The sequence below is a fragment of the Mesoplodon mirus genome, assembly GCF_964341445.2.
Source record: "Mesoplodon mirus genome assembly, chromosome: 6".
Lineage (NCBI taxonomy): Eukaryota > Metazoa > Chordata > Mammalia > Artiodactyla > Ziphiidae > Mesoplodon > Mesoplodon mirus.
Genome location: NC_138982.1, coordinates 47560171 through 47572778, shown reverse-complemented (window position 1 = coordinate 47572778; position 12608 = coordinate 47560171). Strand labels below are relative to the sequence as shown.

Here is a 12608-nt window from a genome sequence, read left to right as displayed (position 1 = left end):
ACAAATAGATGGAGAGATATACCATACTCCAGGATTGGAAGAATCAGTATTGTGAAAATGACTCTACTACCCAAAGCAATCTACAAATTCAATGCAATCCCTATCAAACTACCACTGGCATTTTTCACAGAACTAGAACAAAAAATTTCACAATTGTTTGGAAAAACAAAAGACCCCGAATAGCCAAAGCAATCTTGAGAACGAAAAACGGAGCTGGAGGAATCAGGCTCCCTGACTTCAGACTATACTACAAAGCTACAGTAATCAAGACAGTGTGGTACTGGCACAAAAACAGAAAGATAGATCAGTGGATCAGGATAGAAAGCCCAGAGATAAACCCACACACATATGGCCAACTTATCTTTGATAAAGGAGGCAGGAATGTACAGTGGAGAAAGGACAGCCTCTTCAATAAGTGGTGCTGGGAAAACTGGACAGGGACATGTAAAAGTTTGAGATTAGATCATTCCCTAACACCATACACAAAAATAAGCTCAAAATGGATTAAAGACCTAAATGTAAGGCCAGAAACTATCAAACTCTTAGAGGAAAACATAGGTAGAACACTCTATGACATAAATCACAGCAAGATCCTTTTGGACCCACCTCCTAGAGAAATGGAAATAAAAACACAGATAAACAAATGGGACCTAATGAAACTTCAAAGCTTTTGCACAGCAAAGGAAACCATAAAAAAGACCAAAAGACAACCCTCAGAATGGGAGAAAATATTTGCAAATGAAGCAACTGACAAAGGATTAATCTCCAAAATTTATAAACAGCTCATGCAGCTCAATAGCAAAAAAACAAACAACCCAATCCAAAAATGGGCAGAAGACTTAAATAGGCATTTCTCCAAAGAAGATATACAGACTGCCAACAAACACATGAAAGAATGCTCAACATCATTAATCATTAGAGAAATGCAAATCAAAACTACAATGAGGGCTTCCCTGGTGGCGCAGTGGTTGAGAGTCCGCCTGCCAATGCAGGGGGTACGGGTTCGTGCCCCGGTCCGGGAGGATCCCACATGCCGCGGAGCGGCTGGGCCCGTGAGCCATGGCCGCTGAGCCTGCGCGTCCGGAGCCTGTGCTCCACAACGGGAGAGGCCATAGCAGTGAGAGGCCCGCGTACCGGAAAGAAAGAAAAAAAAAAAAAAAAAAAACTACAATGAGATATCATCTCACACCAGTCAGAATGGCCATCATCAAGAAATCTAGAAACAATAAATGCTGGAGAGGGTGTGGAGAAAAGGGAACACTCTTGCACTGCTGGTGGGAATGTGAATTGGTACAGCCACTATGGAGAACAGTATGGAGGTTCCTTAAAAAACTAAAAATAGAACTACCATATGACCCAGCAATCCCACTACTAGGCATATACCCTGAGAAAACCATAATTCAAAAAGAGACATGTACCAAAATGTTCATTGCAGCTCTATTCACAATAGCCCAGAGCTGGAAGCAACCAAAGCATCCATCATCGGATGAATGGATAAAGAAGATGTGGCACATATATACAATGGAATATTACTCAGCCATAAAAAGAAACGAAACTGAGCTATTTGTAATGAGGTGGATAGACCTAGAGTCTGTCATACAGAGTGAAGTAAGTCAGAAAGAGAAAGACAAATACCGTATTCTAACACATATATATGGAATTAAAAAAAAAAAGTCATGAAGAACCTAGGGGTAAAACGGGAATAAAGACACAGACCTACTTGAGAATGGACTTGAGGATATGGGGAGGGGGAAGGGTAAGCTGTGACAAAGCGAAAGAGAGGCATGGACATATATACACTACCAAACGTAAGGTAGATAGATAGTGGGAAGCAGCCGCAGAGCACAGGGAGATCAGCTCGGTGCTCTGTGACCGCCTGGAGGGGTGGGATGGGGAGGGTGGGAGGGAGGGAGATGCATGAGGGAAGGGATGTGGGAACAGATGTATATGTATGACTGATTCACTTTGTTATAAAGCAGAAACTAAAAAAAAAAAAAAAAAAAAGAAATAGAAGGATAGCAAGATTATTACTTAGTATATGTAAAATACTTAGAACCTGGCACATGGTTAAGTGCAATATAAGGGTGAGCTATTAGTATATTTGTTAACATATCACTTACAATTCAATTTGGCTAACTATTACCATTTTCTGAGCATCTCAAATGATGCTTTATCTGTAAGATAAAGCTAGTTTCTTACAATAATTTTTTTTTTATTTTGAAAAGACTCTAAATTGCATCAACAAGAAATGAACTGAGGACTTCCTTGGTGGCGCAGCGGTTAAGAATCTGCCTGCTGGTGCAGGGGACACGGGTTCGATCGCTGGTCCGGGAAGATCTCACATGCCACAGAGCAACTATGCCCATGCGCCACAACTACTGAGCCTGAGCTCTGGAGCCCGCAAGCCACAACTACTGAGCCCACGTGCCACAACTACTGAAGCCCAGATGCCTAGAGCCCGTGCTCCGCAACAAGAGAAGCCACTGCAACGAGAAGCCCGCGCACCGCAACGAAGAATAGCCCCCGCTCGCTGCAACTAGAGAAAGCCCACGCACAGCAACGAAGACCCAACGCAGACAAAAATTAATTAATTAATTAATTTAAAAAAATTTGAGTCAGAAAAAAAGGCTGAACCCACCTTGGTGTGTCCACAAACTTCTCAATCAGCATCGCATCATCATTGAAAGACTTCTTAGCTTCTCTCCGCGCTGATTCTAACTGCTCTTGAAATTCTTTTTCGGATCTAATGATCCTCATACCCTAAAATGGAAAGATAGTTATGACTACAACATAAGTAAAACAAATTAGACTAGCCCAAAATGGAAAACACGAGCATGCACAATCTTACTTTTCCTCCTCCACCACGGATGGCTTTAATCATGACGGGGTAACCGATTCTCCTAGCATGCTCTTTCAGGCATTGGTCTGATTGGTCCTCACCGTGATAACCTTCCACAACAGGCACTCCAGCAGCAGCCATGATGGATTTGGCTGTGCTTTAGAATAAAAAAACCAAGATGCCCTAAATCTATGAATTATTTCATACAAGAGAAACACAAATACTTCCTAGTCTATAAAATACAATGGAACTTTAAAAATAAAACATTCCATAGGTAAAAGGACTATAGTCTGAGACAACAAATATTAATACAAATGTTAAAATATCTATTAGTTTTCTCAATCCAGTTTTCATGTGGTAGCTCATCCCACCTTGTTTTTAATCCCCCAAAACTGATTAACATATTGATTAGAAACACTAATTAGTTGAATATTTTCTGTAACTCACTGTAGTGGCAAATAAATAACTTTTGCCTATGATGACAAAAGGGTATAATCAACATGTCTATTATAGTTAAAACAAACCATTTCAATTAGTCTTCCTATGGCTGTATTTAAAAGATGTAAACTCATACCTCTTTATACCCATGTCTCTAATTGCTGATGAAGGAGGACCTATAAAAATAATTCCTTCTTGCTTACACAGTTCGGCAAATTCCATGTTTTCTGAGAGAAAACCATATCCCGGATGGATAGCCTAGAAAGGAGAAATGAAAGGATAAACCTTCTAGTGCTCCACTGGCAGACTCTGATGCAGGTGATGGAATCTTCCTCTGGGGAGGCCTCTCCCTATACTGGTGATAGTTATACTATGGTCTCTATCAGAATATGTTTCTAAAGAGAGGTTTCTTTAGAACTTTAATACTAAAGTTCTAAAGCCTTACCCAAACCAGAAATATCTATATTTCTTTTCATTATGGTAATACACACATCAAATTTACCATTTTAACCACTGTTCAGTGTATAGTTCAGTGGCATTAAGTACATTCACAATGTTGTGCAACCATTACCATCATCCATCATGCCCCAAAGAAACTCTATACCTATTAAATAGTAATTCCCCATTCCCTGATAACCTCTATTTTACTTTCCATCTCTATCAATCTGCCTATTCTCCATACCTGATAAAAGTGGAATCATACAATATTTGTCCATTTGCCTCTGGCTTATTTTATTTAGTATGATGTTTTTCAAGGTTGATCCATGTATCAGAATTTCATTCCTTTCTACGGCTGAATAATGATCCACTGCAGGTATATTCCACATTTTGTTCATCCATTCATCTGTTGATGGACGTGTGGATTGTTTCCATCTTTTGGCTATTGTGAATAATGCCACTATGAACACTGGTGTTCAAATACCTGTTTGAGTTCCTGCTTTAAATTATTTTAGGTATTGGGTTGGCCAAAAAGTGCCTTTGGTTTTTAAGTAAAAATAAAAGACACATTTTTCATTTTCACCATGAACTTCATTGAACAACGTATTCACCCTTTTGTTCCACTACCTTCTGCCATTTTTCAGACAACTTCATAATTCCATCTTCCCAAAACTTTTTATCTTTTTGAGCAAAGAACTGTTCCAGGTGTCTTTTACAGTCTTCCAGGGAATTGAAATTTTCTCCATTAAGAGAATTTTGTAAAGACTAAAATAAATGGAAATCCGAAGGTGCAATGTCTGGTGAATATGGTGGATAAATCAGAACTTCCCAGCCAAGCTGTAACAGTTCTTGCCTGGTCAACAAAGAAACATGCGGTCTTGCGTTATTCTGACGGAAGATTATGCATTTTCTGTTGACTAATTCTGGAAGCTTTTCATCAAGCGCTGCTTTTAGTTGGTCTAATTGGGAGCAGTACTTGTTGGAATTACTCGTTTGTTTTTCCAGAAGGAGCTCATAATAGAGGACTCTCTTCCAACCCCACCATATATATAACATCACCTTCTTTGGATGAAGACCAGCCTTTGGCGTGGTTGGTGGTGGTTCATTTCACTTGCCCCACGATCTCTTCCATTCCACATTATTGTACAGTATCCACTTTTCATCACCCATCACAATTTGTTTTAAAAACTGAACATTTTCGTTACATTTAGGTAGAGAATCACATGCGAAAATATGGTCAGGAAGGTTTTTTTTGCTTCACTTATGTGGAACCCAAACATCAAAGCGATTAACATAAGCAAGCTGGTGCAAATGATTTTCAACGCTTGATTAGGATATTTTGAGTATGTCGGCTATCTCCTGCGTGGTATAATGTTGATTGTTCTCAATTAATGTCTCAATTTGATCGCTATCAACTTCAACTGGTCTACCCGATAGTGGAGCATCGTCCAGCGAGAAATCTCCAGCACAAAGTTTCGCAAATCACTTTTGACATGTTCGATCAGTCACAGCACCTTCTCCATACACTGCACAAATCTTTTTTTGCGTTTCAGTTGCGTTTTTACCTTTCTTGAAATAATAAAGCATAATATGCCGAAAATGTTGCTTTTTTTCTTCCATCGTCAGTATTAAAATGGCTACACAAAAATTCACCAATTTTGATGTCTTTTTAATTTATTTATTATTTATTTATTTATTTTGCGGTATGCGGGCCTCTCACTGTTGTGGCCTCTCCCGTTGCAGAGCACAGGCTCTGGACACGCAGGCCCAGCAGCCATGGCTCACGGGCCCAGCTGCTCTGCGGCATATGGGATCTTCCCGGACTGGGGCACGAACCCGTGTCCCCTGCATTGGCAAGCGGACTCTCAACCACTGTGCTACCAGGGAAGCCCGATAAGTCTTTTTTAAATGCACGCTGATATGACAGCTGTCACATACAATCTAACAAAATTGTTTCAAATGAAGTTAAAGACAACTAAGTGCTACTAGAGCCACCTTACAGAAAAAACCGAATGAAACTTTTGGCCAGCCCAATATACATGAAATGTCAAGTAATATCAGCAAGCAGGAGTAAAGGGCTTCAGAGTGGTAAGGGGAGTGGGCGGTTGTTTGCAGTATCTCCATATAAAGCTGGCCTACAACTGAAACCACGTATCCAAAAGCTGAAAAGAGCACCCTAGCATAATATTAACTCATTTAGCTTTAGGTCACTATCTGCCGATGTTACCTTTCCAGAAAAAAAGCTAAGAAGCAAACAAAAGTTCATAGAGTACTAAAGTCTATATATACTTCAGTGAAAGTGGACCCCCCTCATACTTTAACCTAATCACTTGCAACTTACTCAGAGTTTTAAGAAATTTATTTACTTGGCTTTCTAGGCCACAGAAGAGGAAAAACAGTAACTGAATGACAGCAAGACTGATAAGAAGAAACATGCTGACAGTGAAAAGGGAGGAAACAGAGGAAAGCAAAAAGGCTTAAATGGTTTAGTGAGGAATAAAGCAACTCTCCAAATTCAATAGTTCTGAGGGAAGTTTTGTTCTTTTAAAATAATAATTAAGTATGTTTAATTATAACCAAGAGAATGTAAAAATGAAAAGCTTATCCAACCCTATTTCAAAATAGTTATGTCCAAAGAACGTTTCAAAATAAAAGCAGTGGGGCTTCCTTGGTGGCACAGTGGTTGAGAGTCCGCCTGCCGATGCAGGGGACACGGGTTCGTGCCCTGGTCCGGGAAGATCCCGCATGCCGCGGAGCGGCTGGGCCCGTGAGCCATGGCCGCAGAGCCTGCGCATCCAGAGCCTGTGCTCCGCAACGGGAGAGGCCACAACAGTGAGAGGCCCGTGTACCGCAAAAAAAAAAAATTAATAAAAATAAATAAACAAAATAAATAAATAAATAAATAAATAAATAAATAAAAGCAGTAAGCTTCAGATGTCTGGGAAAATCATGTGAATAGAAAAACCCATAGCTTAGTGACAGCAAACAGCAAAATTCTAGATAGTGAATAAAATGCTAAACAATCACATTTTGATGTCAGCCTGGAGTTTTGCTCCTTTTAAACAAAAGTTTAATTTTAGTCATTTTTCATGAAATGTCAAATACTATTTATATTAGGCGAAGTAAAACAGGTCTACATCCCAGTCTTCCCTGGTTTTTTAACAGCTTTTTAAAAGGTATGCTTTACAATGCATAACATTCAATCATTTCCAGTTTGATGAATTTAGCAAATTTATACAACTGTGCTATAACTGGACTATAAATATAATCCGGTTTTAGAACACTTCTACCAGAAGTTCCTATGTACCCATGTGCATAATGATTAATCCTTGCTCACAGAACCAGGCAACTACTGACCTGCTTTTTCTCTCTATAATTTCGCCTCTTTTAGAAGTCTCACACAATGGAACCATATAGTACATAGCCTTATATGTATGGCTTCTTAAACTTAGCATAGTATTCTGTGGCTCACCCACAAATGAAAAATGAAATACTGATGCATGCCACAACATGGATGAATATAGCACATTTGTTTACAGATTGTATGGATATATCATATTTTGTTTTTTATTAATTTGGATTTTTCCCAGTTTTTGGCTATTATGAGTAATGCTGTTATAAACATGCATGTACAAGTCTTCATTAATTTTTCTCAGCAATGTTTTATAGTTTTCAGTACATAGGTCTTGAACTGCTTTTGCTAACTTTATTACTAAGTATTTGATTTTCTTTAATGTTATTACAAATGTAACTGTTTCCTTAATTTCATTTTCAAAGTGTTGGTTGCTAGCCTCCTTTCTTTTGGAACAGATACTTAATTTGACAGAACCCTGATTAACTAGATAAATACTCTCCCTTCATAACTAAGAAGAAAAGCAGCTGTCTCCTTGCAAAAAATAATATTCAAACACATTATGGGAATGGCCTCAAGAAGTTTAACTAATTTCTCTTAGGGTGAACACTTTAATATATCCAAACCATAGTATCCTTGAGCATTTGAAAGGATTAAAAAGGAAATCTAGGGCTTCCCTGGTGGCGCAGTGGTTGAGAGTCCGCCTGCCGATGCAGGGGACACAGGTTTGTGCCCGGGTCCAGGAGGATCCCACATGCCGTGGAGCGGCTAGGCCCATGAGCCATGGCTGCTGAGCCTGCGCATCCAGAGCCTGTGCTCCACAACGGGAGAGGCCACAACAGTGAGAGGCCTGTGTACCGCAAAAAAAAAAAAAAAAAGGAAATCTAACAATACTACTATTAACCAGCGGGCTAATTCCAAGCCATCAGGCATGTATCTAGCTGCCAATTCACCCTGGTGGATCACAGGATTGTAAGCCTGTTTAGATTGTTCATCCCATAGGACTAATATGCCTTTAACAATAAAGACAGAAAACTGGCATTATCTCCTACCCTTAAATCTCTGCCAAAATAATTTCTTCCATGTTTTTAGTTTGTGCCTATTCTGCTCTGTGCTTGTTCAAGCATATGCACAGGTCCAAAGTTGTTGTTGTTGTTATTAGCTCTGTCCTCAGCAAAAACGAGATGTGTCCTTTCCGTGGTGGAGGGGACAAGCCATACTCTTCAAATTCTTTTCTTTTTTTTTTTTTAACATTTTTTTTATTTTTGGCCGCATTGCGTGGCTTGCAAGATCTTAGTTCCCCGACCAGGGATCAAACCTGGGCCCCCGGCAGTTTAAGTTTGGAATCCTAACCACTGGACCACCAGGGAACTCCCTCAAAAATTCTTTTTTTTTTTTTCAAATTCTTATGACCAAGAATTTCCTACCCCAATCTGTGATTCTTAGGACATTTGGATTTCCTTAGGACATTGGATTACCACATAGACGACCAGTATTTAGTTAAATAACTTGCTGTATTCATTAAAGTTACTTGTCAGTGATTTTGAAACATCTCGAACAAAGTAATTCATTCCTGGTGGCACATTAAAAGAAACTGGAGCACTTTTACAAAACATTCATGTTCAGAAGCTAATCCAGATAACTAAGGGAATAAGTGAGGTCTGACAAAAGCTTTTCACTAAAGAATAATATACTTACAAAAAAGTTCACATTATAAGTATACAGCTTTTATAAACATAGTTTTCATAAACTGAATACACCTGTGTAGACAACACTCAGCTCAAAAAATAATCACTAGCTTTCCACCAGAGCATAAAGCTCCCTTCCAGGTGACTTTAGGCCCCTCCCACAGTACTGTATCAACATTCTCTTTAAAAGGCTCCTCAGTGATTCTAATCTTCAGCCAGCACTTACTACTACTACCTCTTTCCCAGCCAGAGAAGGCCTGAGAAAACTGACTGTCAAGAGGACTAGCCTAATGAGCGTGCTTACTATTACATCTTTTAGATTCTTGCAATACAGCCATGTTACCAGGCAAATCACCAGAAATTTAGCTCAAGTGTAAATTTTACTGTAGCATCTATAAAAATGCCTATGTTAAAATGGTCACATTTAGAAGTCTACATGGAAACACAAAAGACCCCAAATAGCCAAAACAAACTTGAGAAAGAACAGAGCTGGAGGAATCATGCTCCCTGACTTCAGACTATACTACAGAGCTACAGTAGTCAAAGCAGTATGGTACTGGCACAAAAAGAGACACAAAGATCAATGGAACAGGATAGAGAGCCCAGAAAAAAACCCCACACACTTGTCAATCAATCTATGACAAAAAGGCAAGAATATACAATGGAGAAAAGACAGCCTCTTCAATAATTGGTAGGAAAACTGGACACCTACATGTAAAAGAATAAAATTAGAACATTCTCTAACACCATATACAAAAATAAACTCAAAACGGATTAAAGACCTAAATGTAAGACTGGATACTATAAAACTCCTAGAGGAAAACACAGGCAGAACACTCTTTGACATAAATTGCAGCAATATTTTTTTTGATTCATTTCCTAAAGTAAAGGAAATAAAAGCAAAAATAAACAAATGGAACCAAATTAAACTTAAAAGCTCTTGCACAGCAAAGGAAACCATTGCCAAAACTAAAAGACAACCTACTGAATGGGAGAAAATGTTTGTAAATGATATGACTGATAAGCGATTAATATCCAACATATATAAACAGCTCATACAACTCAACATCAAAAAAACAAACAACCCGATTAAAAAATGGGCAGAAGAACTGAATAGACATTTTTCCAAAGAGGAAATGCAGATGGCCAACAGGCACATGAAGAGATGCTCAACATCACTAATCATCAGGGAAATGCAAATCAAAACCACAATGAGATATCACCTCACAACTGTCAGAATGGCTACCATCAAAAAGAACAGGGACTTCCGTGGTGGCGCAGTGGTTGAGAGTCCGACTGCCGATGCCGGGGACATGGGTTCGTGCCCCGGTCGGGGAAGATCCCACATGCCGCGGAGTGGCTGGGTCTGTGAGCCATGGCCACTGAGCCTGAGTGTCCGGAGCCTGTGCTCCTGTGCGTCCAGAGCCTGTGCTCCGCAACGGGAGAGGCCACAGCAGTGAGAGGCCCACGTACCGCAAAAAAAAAAAAAAAAGAACAGAAATAACAAATGTTGGCGAGGATATGGAGAAAAGGGAACACTTGTACACTGTTGGTGGGAATGTAAATTGGTGCAGCCACTGTGGAAAACAGTATGGAGGTTTCTCAAAAAAACTAAAAATTGAACTACCATATGACCCAGCAATTCCACTCCCAGGTATATATCTGAAAAAAATAATGACACTAATTTGAAAAGATACATGCACCCCAATGTTCATAGCAGCATTATTTACAATTGCCAAGATCTGGAAGCAACGTAAGTGCCCATCAATAGATGACTGGATACAGAAGATGTGGTATATGTATACAATGGAATACTACCCGGCCATAAAAAATAATGAAATTTTGCCATCTGCAGCAACGTGGATGGACTTGGAGAGCGTTATGTTAAGTGAAATAAGTCAGACAGAGAAAGACAAATATTTTATGATATCACTTATATGAGGAAATCTAAAAAATACAACAAACTAGCAAATATAACAAAAAAGAAGCAGGGAATTCCCTGGTGGTCCAGTGGTTAGGACTTGGTGCTCTCACTGCCAGGAGCCTGGGTTTGATCCCTGATTGGACAACTAAGATCCCATAAGCCGTGCTGCGCAGCCCCCCCAAAAAACAAGCAGACTCACAGATATAGATAACAAACCAGTGGTTACCAGTGGGGAGAGGGAAAACAGAAGGGGCAAAATTGGGGTAGGAGATTAAGAGGTATAAACTATTATGTATAAAATAAGCTACAAGAATATATTGTACAACATGGAGAATATAGCCAATATTTTGTAATAACTGTAAATGGAACATACCCTTTAAAAATTGTATTTGTATAAAAAAAAAGAATTCTACATTTTTGGCAAACTTCTTTCAAAATCACTATGCACATGTCATTCAATGTCCTTTGTTACAGGGGTCCCCAACCCCTGGGCCACAGACTGGTACCAGTCCATGGCCTGTTAGGAACCAGGCTGCACAGCAGGAGGTGAGTGGGGGGCCAGCGAGCAAACCTTCATCTGTATTTACAGCCACTCCCCATTGCTCGTGTTACTGCCTGAGTTCCACCTCCTGTCAGATCAGCGCCGGCATTAGAGTCTCATGGGAGTGCGAACCCTACTGTGAACTGCGCATGCGAGGGATCTAGCTGGGGAGTGGCTGCAAATACAGATTATCATCAGCAGAGAGGTTTGACTGTACAGAGACCATAATAAATCAATTGCTTGCAGACTCATATTAAAACCCTATCAGTGGGCTTCCCTTGTGGCACAGTGGTTAAGAATCCACCTGCCAATTCAGGGGACGCAGGTTCGAGCCCTGGTCCGGGAAGATCCCACATGCGTGGATTAACTAAGCCCATGCGCCACAACTACTGAGCCTGTGCTCTAGAGCCCACGAGCCACAACTACTGAGCCCGTGTGCCACAACTACTGAAGCCCTTGCACCTAGAGCCTGTGCTCTGCAACAAGAGAAGCCACTGCAATGAAAGAGTAGCCCCCGTTCACCGCAACTAGAGAAAGCCCACACAGCAACTAAGACCCAACACAGCCAAAACTAACTAACTAAATAAATAAAAATTTAAAACCCCCCAAAAACCGAAAAACCCCTATCGGTGAGTGGCAAGTGAAAACAAGCTCAGGACTCCCACTGATTTTGCATTATGGTGAGTTGTATAATTATTTTATTATATATTACAATGTAATAATAATAGAAATAAAGTACACAATAAATGTAATGTGCTTCAATCATCCCCAAACCATCCCCCTACCCTGCACCCAGTCTGTGGAAAAATTGTCTTCCACGAAACCAGTCCCTGGTGTCAAAAAAGGCTGGGGACTGCTGCTTTATCAGAAGGATCAATATGATTCTTCTTCCAAGTCAAAGTGAGGGCAAGGTTTGCTCCCTTAATTGGTAAACATCCTCTTATTAAAGAGCCCTGTAAATTGTAACCCACCAAATTTCTTTTTTCATCAGGGCTGCCAGGAAGAACTTAAAGAAGCTTTCCTTGGCCTAAGTTTTCTGACTTAATTCCAACCACTATGCCCCAATAATAGTCCCATATTACTTATTTTTTGCTTTTATCTTAGTCTTAACCACTATCCGTAATGTTGCAAGTCACCTCAAATCTTGAATATCCAGGCAAAATGTGTGAAAATTATTTACTCTTTTCTCATTGTTTGTGTTATTAACATAACATCTAACATAATACTAATCCAGATAGAGTTCAGAAATTCTCCAGAATTAACATATCATAAATTTGCTATAGAGTCGTTACTTAAAGAAATAGGTAATAGGGCTGAGAGTCAGGATACTTTTGTTTAATTCTTTTTCTTTCAATGATGAGACGAGTTTTGCTTTCAAAGCACCTGAG

The 12608-nt window shown here is 39.7% G+C and overlaps 1 protein-coding gene across 1 annotated transcript in view; it reads right to left on the bottom strand.

Moving 5' to 3' along the window:
- MCCC1 (methylcrotonyl-CoA carboxylase subunit 1) overlaps positions 1–12608 on the bottom strand; it is a 71197-nt gene that overhangs the window by 45215 nt on the left and 13374 nt on the right. The window contains exons 5-7 of the mRNA XM_082625839.1: positions 3414–3535; positions 2849–2996; positions 2639–2760 (exon numbers count right to left, since the gene is read on the bottom strand). Coding sequence (XP_082481965.1) covers positions 2639–2760; positions 2849–2996; positions 3414–3535 — 392 coding nt within the window. The remainder of the gene's footprint in view (positions 1–2638; positions 2761–2848; positions 2997–3413; positions 3536–12608) is intronic.